Source organism: Triticum dicoccoides, chromosome 2B, assembly GCF_002162155.2.
Source record: "Triticum dicoccoides isolate Atlit2015 ecotype Zavitan chromosome 2B, WEW_v2.0, whole genome shotgun sequence".
Classification (NCBI taxonomy): domain Eukaryota; kingdom Viridiplantae; phylum Streptophyta; class Magnoliopsida; order Poales; family Poaceae; genus Triticum; species Triticum dicoccoides.
Genome location: NC_041383.1, coordinates 767,525,703 through 767,536,612, shown reverse-complemented (window position 1 = coordinate 767,536,612; position 10,910 = coordinate 767,525,703). Strand labels below are relative to the sequence as shown.

Sequence of the window (10,910 nt, the reverse complement as noted above, 5' to 3'; positions counted from 1 at the left end):
CATCGGAAAGCGCCTCCTTGATCTTCCAATTTTTCCTTGATGAAACCTAAAAATGAGGGGCACAATATCCTTGGGCTTCCGATTATTGATCCGTGGAGCATCTCGAAATGACGTCTTCACACCATTCCTGATGGTGATAGTGGTAGAAGCATAAAGGAGGCTAGGATCTTGCTTGTCACAAGGGTTGCCCAAGCCCACCCACAACTTTGAGGGTTCCAACCACTCGAACCAAGGCCATCATAGTCTGGAGCGCTCTTGCGAATTTTTTTGTTTGAGCACACCAAGATCTCCACGCGCAAAAGGTCGACAAACAAAACCTCAGTTTACATTCTACCTGGCCCTGTTGTCTTGTCTAAGTCGGACCAAGGGAAGGCACGCTCAACCTTGTTTGTGTTTCGAAGGGTGCTCGTGGGAATGATGAGTGGAGTGATATAGTAGACCGCTTGGGCGGAAAGCACAGACTTGAGTAGAGTCACGCGACCAATCATGGTAACGTTGCCCCCCCTCCCAAAGTGGGATCTTGAAGCCACCTTATGCACCAAGAATTGGAAATCCACCTCTTTGAGCTGCCAAACCGAAAGAGGCAACCCGAAATATCTCATGGGAAAGGTCATAGTTTTGGCCGAAAAGCTTTGGAAGATGGCCCAAAATTGAATGTTGCGGCATCTAATGGGTACGACTGAGCTCTTGTGGAAGTTGGTATGGAGCCACATGACCTTCCCAAAGCCCTCAAGGGTAGCGGAGAGGTTGTCAACACCCCGCTTTATGGGCTTCAAGTAAATCGACGCATCGTCCGCGTATAAGGGGGTGCAAACGACAATGGGCCACCTTTGATCAATTAATTCCTGCCAATACCCTCGCCACGAAATTAAGAATATAAATCCAGTAGCCCAAACAAGATGTCCAAACAAGAACATCCATGCCCATACGACGTGCTTGATGATGCCCCAACATTTCTTGAAAAATAGCCCGATGAAACCGTCCAGTCCGGGAGCTTTGTCACTAGATAGGTTTTTCTTTGAGACATTGTCACTAGATAGGTGGCACTGGAACTCTGGTAACATCAAGCCTGGTTTGTTTTTTATCAAAAAAGGGTTACCCCGCTTTGTATTACAAAGCAACCAACACCGATAACATCGCAATTGTTGGGGCGAGCAGCACATCAAGCCCAAAAGAAAAGAGAAAGAGAAAAGAAGAACAAACAAATGCCAACAATGGCAGCTCGACAAAGCGCGGATGACCCGCCACCGCTACGCCCTCCGGATTCGACCCACCACAGTACAAGGTTCCTATCCGCCGCGTACCAAGCAGCACTTCCAAGAAGTAATGCGACATCTACAACTCTGTTGCATGACGTGTCCTAGGGTTTCCCCCGGCACGCGGAGGGGAGTGGGGGATGGATACCACAGACACCCTCCGGGAAGGAATGGTGGCACCCGCAGGCGACACTGCAACGGAGCCGGAAGAACGGGCAAGGATTTCTCCCGCACTCCCAACCCCCACTGCCCAACCGGGACGGTGCCAACCAGCCAACTTGCTGCCCACCAGCATGCGCCACCGCGCTCTTGACGCCACCCACACCGTCTCACTGAGAACACCACCATGAGGCCAAGAGGACGGAGAGAGAAGCGCCAGGCGTCGTGAGCAGCAACACCAGAGCCGTGCGGGAGGGAACCACCTCCACCATAGTCGTGCGGGAGGCCCGTGCCTCCGACACCGTCGCGGTTGCCGTCCGGACGTGGTAGCTGGGCATACCAGGCCACCCCTGGCCCGGCCAGGCCCAAATCGGGCCCGCTAAGCCCCATCGTCCATGCTGCAGCAGGGCGGCGCTAGCGCCGTCAGCACCCACCAACCCGACACGCCTCCTCTGCCTCTCGGGAGCCACGTCGATGCCGCACCCTGCCGCCCCGATCCAGATGGGGCCAGATCTGGGCCGAGCGGGCACCGCCAGCCCCGCCGCCTCGCCGGACCACTGCTGCCTAGGGACACCCTCCCACCGGTGTGACCACTGAGGTTAAATCCATCCTGGTGAAAATTGGCTTGAAAATTGGCTTCAACGTCAAGAATGTTGCTGGGTTTGTTGCATCTAACTCTGCCAAGGCCAACTTCACCTTCCAGACAGGTGATCATCATGAACTGCCCTGTCACACGTCGCACATTTCTGCCAAATTCCTGAAGAAGGGTGATGCTGGCATAGTCACCAAGCTAGCCTATGGTTGCTACTTAACATACCATCCGCAATGCTTGGTTTTGCTGTCCGTGGCATGAGGCAAACTGTTGCGGTTGGTGCCATCAAGCCGGTGCCAAGGTGACCAAGGCATATCAAGAAGAAATGATTCGTTTATTGACTGTTGTAATTCTGTGGGATGTAATTTTGTTTGTTGGCAATGGAAGCAGTTGTTGAGATGTTATGAGACTTAAAATCGAATGGTCGTTTTTATTTCCTGTCGTTATACTACTACTTTCTACTCCTGGAGTGACAATCGAGTGGTCGTTTTTATTTACAAGGTAACCCAACCATTTGTTCCCCGTCAATTGATGGTTCATTGGTGTTTTCTGCACAATATGGAGCATACAGTTTCTTCCTTATCCCAAGTTTCTACTTCTAGTTCTAAGTTCCAGTGTAGCGTACTAGGATAGTTCCATGTCAACTACTCGTAGTATAACATATGAAATGCCAAGATGACAAGTGGAAAGTATACATGAATGAACTGTCACAGAATAAACCACCCAGACAACAGCAAGAGTGACTGAAGTACCAACCCAGAAAACAGCCGTATCATCAACAGGAAGAGTGGGCAAATACTGATCCAAGACACTAAACTAGGCACTGCCAAAACAGGGAGGTTCTATGTGTGTATCCAACACAGCAATGCAAATTGAGGAATGGTTTTCTCAAAACTGCGGCTTACTGGTACTCACAGCTGACCCTCCCTCCCATCTACTCGAGCGCTGGGAACTCAAGGAAATGACGGGGCATGGCATAACCACCAGGAACAAACTGGTCAAAGTCATCGATTTTAGCTTGAAGATGAGCTTCCAGACCTTGAAGTTCATTGCGGTATTTGTTCAACTGCTTCTGAATATGTCTCTTCTTCCTCTTGTTCAGCAACGGCAGGATGTCCCTGCGCTTATTGCCAACCAGGTTGCTTCTGTTAACACATTGCATCTTCACCAAGTCCCACTGACGATTGCCAGTGGTGTCTGTCTTCTCGAATTTAAAAAAAGGTATTTTCCTGAAAGAAGGGACAATGTGATGCACTTTTACATACAAAATTGCTGTTTAAAAGAAATAGAGCAGGCCCTGATGTGATCCGCTTCTACACATACAATTGCTACAAACCAATGATGAAACTGCAGGAATTTTCAGAAGTTCTACAGCGTCAAGCATAAAAAAATAAGCCGCAAGGAGGAGATGATGTAGTTAGGGCTCGGGATACTGTTGTTTAACAGAAATATAATAAGATGTGCTGCACTTTTGCATCAAATTACTACAAACAAATGAACAGCAAATACACTTCATAATACTACACAATGTAACGAGAGTGTGGGTCTTAAAGTGAGGAAGAAGACAAAATACAAATAGAGCACTCAGTTTTATTGGAACTACAGTAAAATAAACTAAAAAACACAAGCAGTTATCCAAAATGCACGTACCACATCAATTTGGCATTTAAAGCTTATACATGGATAAAGGACAAAGAAAGCAGTAAACTCTCTCTGTTCCTAAATATAAGACCTTTTAGAGATTCCACTATGGACCACATACGGAGCAAAATGAGAGAATCTACACTCTAAAATATGTCTATATACATCCGTATGTAGTTCGTATTGAAATCTCTATAAGGGCTTATATATTTAAAAACGGAGGGAGTACCTCCATTCCAAAATATAAGACATTTTGGTAGGCCAGCCTACCAAAACGTCTTATATTTTGGAATGGAGGTAGTAGAAACCAAGTGTACATGGAAAACTAATTTGTATGAAAATTACACTTATGAAAAACTAAAACATACATGCAAGCTAAGTTGTAACAACAATAATGGGATGTTTGAAAACTACAGTTAGAAAGAACTAAATATACACCAAAGCTAGATTGTAATAACTGTACTATCCAAGTGTAAACCGCAGTGGAAGAACTGCAGCTTTGAAAATTACACTTTATAACAGAACTAAAAGTACAACAAAGCTAGATTGTAATAACAATACTATCCAAGTGTAAACCGCAGTGCAACAACAACACGCTATTGAAAATTACAATTTAGCACAGCTAAAAATAGAGAATAAAGTATGATGTAATAACAGTAATATGCAAGTGCAAACCAGGGTGTTAGAACTGGGAGCTTTGATCTTTGAAAATTACATGTTAAGAGAAGTAAAAAGTAAAAGAATGCTAAGTTGTAATAATAATAATACCAAAGTGCAAACCACAGTGTACTGGGAGATTTGAAAATTACAGTTTAACAGAACTAAAAATACAAAGAAACTATGATGTGATAACAGTTATATCCAAGTGTAAATATTTTAAATTCCAAATTTACAAGTTTAGTAGAGATAAAAACACTACTCTCTCTGATCCATAATAAGTGTCGTAGTTTTAGCTCAAATTAAACTAAAACCACAACACTTGTTATGGATCGGAGGGAGTAATACACTGTGTTGTAGTAACAATGCCATCCTAGTGTAAACACAACTTGAAAGATCAGTACTCGGTTCTTTGAGCCAACTAGCTGTAAATTCAACAAATGCACAACCAGTATTGGTACTAGCCCGTCGGGAGAGGACTGGTATTACCCAACACAGACAAAACAGACAGTAAATACAAATTCAGTACAGGATTGCTACTACAGATCTCTATACGCTGTACGAGAGCATCTACAACACATAAGAAATCGAGGAGACAAAGAAGTCTCTCTCTCTCCGCTGGAACAGTGCCTCTGCCTAACAATCTCTGTTGTGCAAGCGATCTCTTTTGTGCAAGCAATCTCTTTTGATGATGCAGGAGTTGGGCAGACTCACACAATATGAATAATTTTAATAGTTGATGTCACCTGTCTGGAAATTAAAGAAACCAGTGAGGTTGGTTTTCTTCAGGTTCTGAAAGAAAGAAACTAACTGCTGCATCCTCATAATGTCCTTGGCTATGGGAGGCAGGAAATGAGACAGGAAATTAAACCTACTCGAGCCACAGGATAGGAAATGTGCTGCCAGGAAACAAATGATGCATCAAAGTATCTGACTTGTACTTTAAGAGTACTGATTCGCCCAGAATGTGTACGAATTTATTTGACTTAGTGGTGAGCAACTATGCTCCATGCCCAGTGTGTAACGCATCTAACACAGAAACAAAACTTAAGGAAGTGTCCAGAGCAGAAGGGTTTGGGACACCTACCACATCGGGGGCGTTGCCGGGAATGGGAAAGCCCCTCCGTTTGACGGTTTGGAAAGCCAGGTGGTAGTCATTCTGGGTTATCTCCCTCGGCACCTTGACAGACGAAGACCAAACGGATCATCTCGGCTGGAATCCACAAGGAAGGAAAGAAGGGGTAGAACTGCTCAGCGTAGGAAACCCTTACCGGTGCTGGCAGGGGGGCAGGGGGTCCCTGCAGCAGCAGCTGCGCCGGCGCTGGCAGGCGGGCGGGGCGTCCCTGCTGGCGGTGCTGCTGCTCCGCCATGAGTGTATCTTTGGATTCTTTGGGAGGGCGGCGACGGCGGCAGCGGCGACGACGGCGGCGGCGGCTGAGGAATTTGGGGAATTTGGGGATGGGGTTGGCCACGGGGGAGGGTTTGTAGCGAGGGGGACAGGCTCTTTGGGCTGGGTGGGCTATAATCGCTGTAGGAGGCCAAATTCCCACAAACCACAACCCAAAACAAAGGCGGAGCCCACGCAATTGGACCATTCCACACTTCTTTCGCGCCAAAGCCCACTCTTCCCACCGACTCTGCTCCGACCGCCGCCACCCGCCCTTCTCGCTGTCCACTGCCGCATGGAGCCGAGGAGCCAATGGAGAGGTTTGAAGGGCGGCCGGAGCCGGAGGCTCCAAAGGTGGTGGCCGCCTGCATCATCAACTAGCAACACGCAGGGACCAATGCCGCAAACAGTGGAGCAGAGAGACCACAGCAGCGGCGACCTTTAAAAAATAAATCTCTACTACTTAAAAAGAATGTAAGGTTTTCATTTCACCTTTTTTTCACCACCCCTTAGTCCAACCTTCCATGTATATAAAAATCAATCACCTTAATTTACTTACCTTCTGAACAAATTTCACTTTAATTCACTTACTAAACATCTAATCAAAATATAAAGTAATTCACGATCAAAATTTGATGAACATTTATTTACACAATCACATTATTATTGACAGGTAAATCAGCTAACGTACTAGAATATTTATATCCCGTTGCAACGCACGAGCATTGTTCTAGTAAACTATAAAAAAATGCTTTAAAAGCTTTCAAATGTTCAATCTGAATAACTAAGATTATATTCCATATGCCAGTTAATTTCCATTGTAATACATGTATAACAATGAATAAAGTATAAGTAGTACATTAAAAGCTTATATATGATCAAATGTTCAATCTGAATAACTAAGATTTTATTCCTAGTAAAAAATGGTTTGACTAGGGGAGACGATTAAATATACGACAAAGACTACAAATTAGTAAAGATGAGATAAAAGTGCCTTTGCTAGAAAAATGCAAGTACATTCTATCATATTCGTCAATACATCTATCATAAAATATGGTTTGCCACAACTAATTTATGCATAACTATTATGGGTATCCTACTTGAAAAACTCACCAAGGTTTTTATCTTCTATTTCTCAGTTTTGTGACCGGCTTCTTTGACAGGGTATTCCAAAGGATTCTTCCAAATTGTCGTTAACCGGCACACAGTATGGTTGACCGACAAGAGTAAACAGCCAGCAACAGTTCTCATGTTTTGCAAAACAAAGGTAAATATACCAAGTGGTGGCAAAAAAGGTACACAATTCGTACAACTTTCTATTTTTTATTTCTCCCAAATGGTACACAAACCAACATAACTCTATTACTACACTATTCTGATTTTTCTTAAATGGTACATCAGAATTGTCCAGAACATTAAGCTACAACAATTTGAGTAAGTTTGGTTCAAAAAAACTTACATCAATCTTAAACCTTTTCATTTAACCATATACATTGGAAGTTATAATGCATTATTTTTATATCTATAAAAAAGAAGAGCAATAGGACTAGCTCCCGTGGCATTTTTATTAAGAAATAACTCAGCCACACAGCCCATTGGGCCCAAGGCTCGAACAGACCTTGAAACAATACACATTAATTCAGAAAAAATTGTATCTAGATACGGACATATAACTCGTGCTCAGAGTCATAGTCTACCTCTCACCATGGATCTCAACCGGCCCTCCCACTCCAAATATACCAGTGATCAATGGTTCCCCATTGTGGTGACCCGCCTGGAAAGGATGGGAATTTAATGGTGAAGGGATGTTACATAGTCAGCGAGAAATTTCTAGGGCAAGAATAATAAGACACACGATAAGTCTTTTTCCAGGGGCAGTATATACACGACTATTGGACTTGTAGGCACCGGCACAGGGTGTCGTTTACCGATGATGTGAGGAAACGGCCGACAGGACTACAACAACTTTTATTATTTTGCAAAATGGCAAAGGCAAATATAACAAGTGGTAGCAAATAAATTGTACAAAATTCATAGAACTTATTTCTTTTATTTCTCCCAAACGGTTCAACAGGTCACCACGAAACAACATAAGGGCCAGTTATTTTGGTCGATTCTCCCAGAATCGAGAATCGCCCCTCTCCCCAGCTTCTCCCAGAATCGCCGCTCAATATATTTTTGTTTACAATCCTAGCTAATTAGACCTTAATTGATAGGATTGTAAAAAAAAATATAGTGACAATTCTGGGAGAAGTTGGGGAGGGGGCCCAAAAGAACTGGCCCTAACTCTATTACTACACCGACGACACACGGTGGAAAGTAATAGAAGCCAGCTTGAGGCATAACTCATTCTCCACCAGCGTTGTGTTTTATAACGGTTGAGTTTATACAATCTTCATAGTCCCAAATCACCACGAAACTTTATAGGCCAACAAAACTCAATTACTACACTGATTAGTTTCATATATATATTTTAGAAGGGTATAATAAAAATATCAACAAACATTAAGCTGCAAGAATATAACATTGGAGGTCATAATACATTTGTTTAATTAAGAAAAAAACAATAGGGACTAGCCCCTGTGGCATTTTTATCAAGAAAAAACACGTGCACACTATGATTAAATCTATAACAGATCCTAAAATAGTACACTGGTTCAAGCCAAAAAAGTTTTATCTAGATGCGCTCGTTACCAGCGTGCCTTTATGCTCGCCATGGAAAACGAGAACTAGCTAAGAACAAGGCGGCTTGCTTCGGAGAGAAGACGGTAACAAACAACATTAAAGACTGATTAATGAAACAAACGGAAATTGAGTGAGACAACAAGAATAATTTCTACTACTACCTCTCTGTAGCAAAATACTTGTAACCGGGAGTACAAGTTCCCTTAACTACAAGTATTTTGGTACAGAGGGAGTAGATGCTAGCAGCAGCAACAACAACAACAATAACAACAACAAAATTAACAAGGGTGAATGGAGTGTTGTACTTTTAAATAAATAAGTAAACTAGTCATGCGCCGATGGGGGGAGCGTCCTCACCTTGGATCTCCCCGGCATCGCGTTGCGCACGGGTGAATTTATACTCGTGGCCGCCGGCCGGTTGACGACGTACGCGAGGGAACGGCATGCGCCATCCATGGAGATGAGAGGAGGCCTCTGCCTGCATGTAGATCGAGAGGCATATGGTCAGAATTCACAATAAAAAACACCGGGAAGGATGCAAAAACTTGTATGAAGCGATGGATCCAACCACAACCGTGCAGGGGGGAGAAACGGAGATGCGATCGACATGCAAAGCATATAGGGATGGAGCGGCCGGCGGCAGAAGAGGGATCCGGCCGGCCGGCGTGGCTGGAGGGTTAGGGTACGGGTAGGGGATGGGAGGATAGGCGAAGCGAGGCTCCCAGCCAGATCTGATCGATCTCATCTCAAGAGGAAGGGAGAAGAGTCAGACCCAGAGAGGGCCAGAGAGGTAAATAATTAATAGCATTAGTCAACTATAGGCGGTAATTAGAGCGCAGCCCGGTGCATGTCGACACGTAACCTTATTATTTTCCTTCTTCCAAATTGTTTTTTTTTTGGGCTGGCTTCTTCCAAATTGTTTCGTTATGTATGGCAGAAAAAAGAAAATGGTGCACATACACATGTTGGGCGCATGTACGTACGTGCTGAGGTGGTGTCCCATCGCCACGCAGTCGCGTCCGTCCGCACTCACTCCAACACTGTACGGCTCTGCTGGTGGGTGGGCAGTGACTTGAGTGCGAGTAGACTGGCAGCTGGTGGTCCGAAGCAACAGAGTAGAGAGAGATAGAGCAGCCAATTTAGAGCAGAGATGAGGGGAACCTGCCTGATACCGCTAGCAGCTACTCCTAGCTGTGCACCGGCAGTCCTGTGCACCGGACCGGAGGAAGGAGAGGGGACTCTCGCCGGCTGTTGGCAGCCAACCTAGCCAGCGGATCTGAAGGTCGACTGGCGTTGGCAGCCGGCGGGGCAGCGCAGCCCCAGCTGCCTGTGGCCGGCAGATAAGCGTAGGCCAGGCACAACGGCGGTCACCGGCCGGAGGGACTGCTATCCTCGCGCAGCTGGCGGGACAGAGCAGCCCCGCGCAGCGGTCACCGGCCGGAGGGATTGCTATCCTCGCGCAGCCGCCGGGACAGAGCAGCCCCGCGCAGCGGTCACCGGCCGATGGGACTGCATGCCGTCGGCGACCGGCGGATGGATCAGCCAGCGGGAAAGAGAGACCTAGCGGCGACTGGCGGCAAGACGGATACTGGCCGTGTCCGGCGCCCGGTGGTGCGCGGTGTGGTGGGAGAGAGATGAGATGCGGCCGAGAGAGAAAGATGGGGGAGAGAGACGAGATGCAGCCGAGAGAGAAAGATGGGGGGTGAGAGACGGCTGGGAGATGGACCAGAAAGAGACTGCACACCAACCCTAGAAATATCTGCTTATGTACTCGCTCCTGGAGGACGCCCGCCCAGCCCAATTTGATTGTTCTGTTCTCAAAGTTCTCACCATCCCTCAGCCCAAAGCATAATTAACAAGATTAATTAGTGCAGAAAGAGTGATTTGGACCTGGCCCTAGCTGGCCTATAAGAAAGGGTCCAAGAGTCACCAGCTAAATGGGCTGTCTTACCTAAAAAAAAGGCTAAATGGGCTGGCCATTTGTCAACAAATAAAATGATGCAACTTTGAACAAATAAAATTTTGCTCAAAAAACATAAACAAATCAGTTTTATAGGTCCAGCAAAAAACAATTCACCCTTCTTTTTTTGTTCATTTATACTGACCGAGGAGCTTTTTGTAGAGGATAAACATCAACACAAAGCACCTCACGATTGAAAATTACAAGGACATCCCTGATATGCACATCAGTTCGAAGCTCCATCATGAGTTGATGGCTCGAGAATTTGTGATTTTTTCCGAGTGATTCTTATTTGGTTTTCACTGGATCTTTGCCACTTCTCGGTTATTTCTAACGTTAATACTTCAAAAGAGAAGAAAATTTGTTTTTCCATTGTTTGGCAAGAAATGTCATTTATGGAAGGAAACCAAGGAGAATTACTATGAATCAAGTCAATTGGAACAACTTTCATGCGGAGAGGCAAGTCATTAGGCGCACCAGAGCAAAATACGCCCTTCCATGCAAGCGCCAACGCTCGCATAAGTGGTCGTATGAGGTGCCAACAGCTCCACCACGCCTATACAAAGACACTTT

At 45.3% G+C, this 10,910-nt stretch overlaps 1 protein-coding gene across 10 annotated transcripts; it reads right to left on the bottom strand.

Moving 5' to 3' along the window:
- Positions 1-2,640: 2,640 nt before the first annotated feature.
- Positions 2,641-10,102, bottom strand: LOC119366165. 10 transcript variants are annotated; one of them, XM_037631855.1, is made up of 5 exons: positions 9,539-10,102; positions 9,338-9,427; positions 8,735-8,855; positions 7,390-7,466; positions 2,641-3,236 (listed from the first exon to the last, which is right to left on the bottom strand). In XM_037631855.1, exons 3-5 carry the CDS (start codon positions 8,831-8,833, stop codon positions 2,942-2,944), a joined length of 471 nt encoding a protein of 156 aa, XP_037487752.1. In that variant the 5' UTR covers positions 8,834-8,855; positions 9,338-9,427; positions 9,539-10,102; the 3' UTR covers positions 2,641-2,941. The 10 variants fall into 10 exon arrangements, 9 of the variants coding, with proteins under 9 accessions (XP_037487752.1, XP_037487749.1, XP_037487748.1 ...); XM_037631852.1 differs by having other exon boundaries at positions 9,361-9,427; XM_037631851.1 differs by having other exon boundaries at positions 9,361-9,427; positions 9,543-10,102.
- Between the last annotated feature and the right edge of the window lie 808 nt (positions 10,103-10,910).

What these genes read in the sequence shown, in the direction of transcription:
- LOC119366165 (XM_037631847.1), bottom strand. Translation starts at nt 8,995, where the DNA reads ATGCTTTGCATGTCGATCGCATCTCCGTTTCTCCCCCCTGCACGGTTG. An exon ending in CGATGCCGGGGAGATCCAAG is followed by an intron (nt 7,467 to 8,734) that starts GTGAGGACGCTC and finishes CATCCTTTCCAG; the next exon opens with GCGGGTCACCACAATGGGGA. An exon ending in GTTGAGATCCATGGTGAGAG is followed by an intron (nt 3,237 to 7,389) that starts GTAGACTATGAC and finishes CCCTTCTTTCAG; the next exon opens with GAAAATACCTTTTTTTAAAT.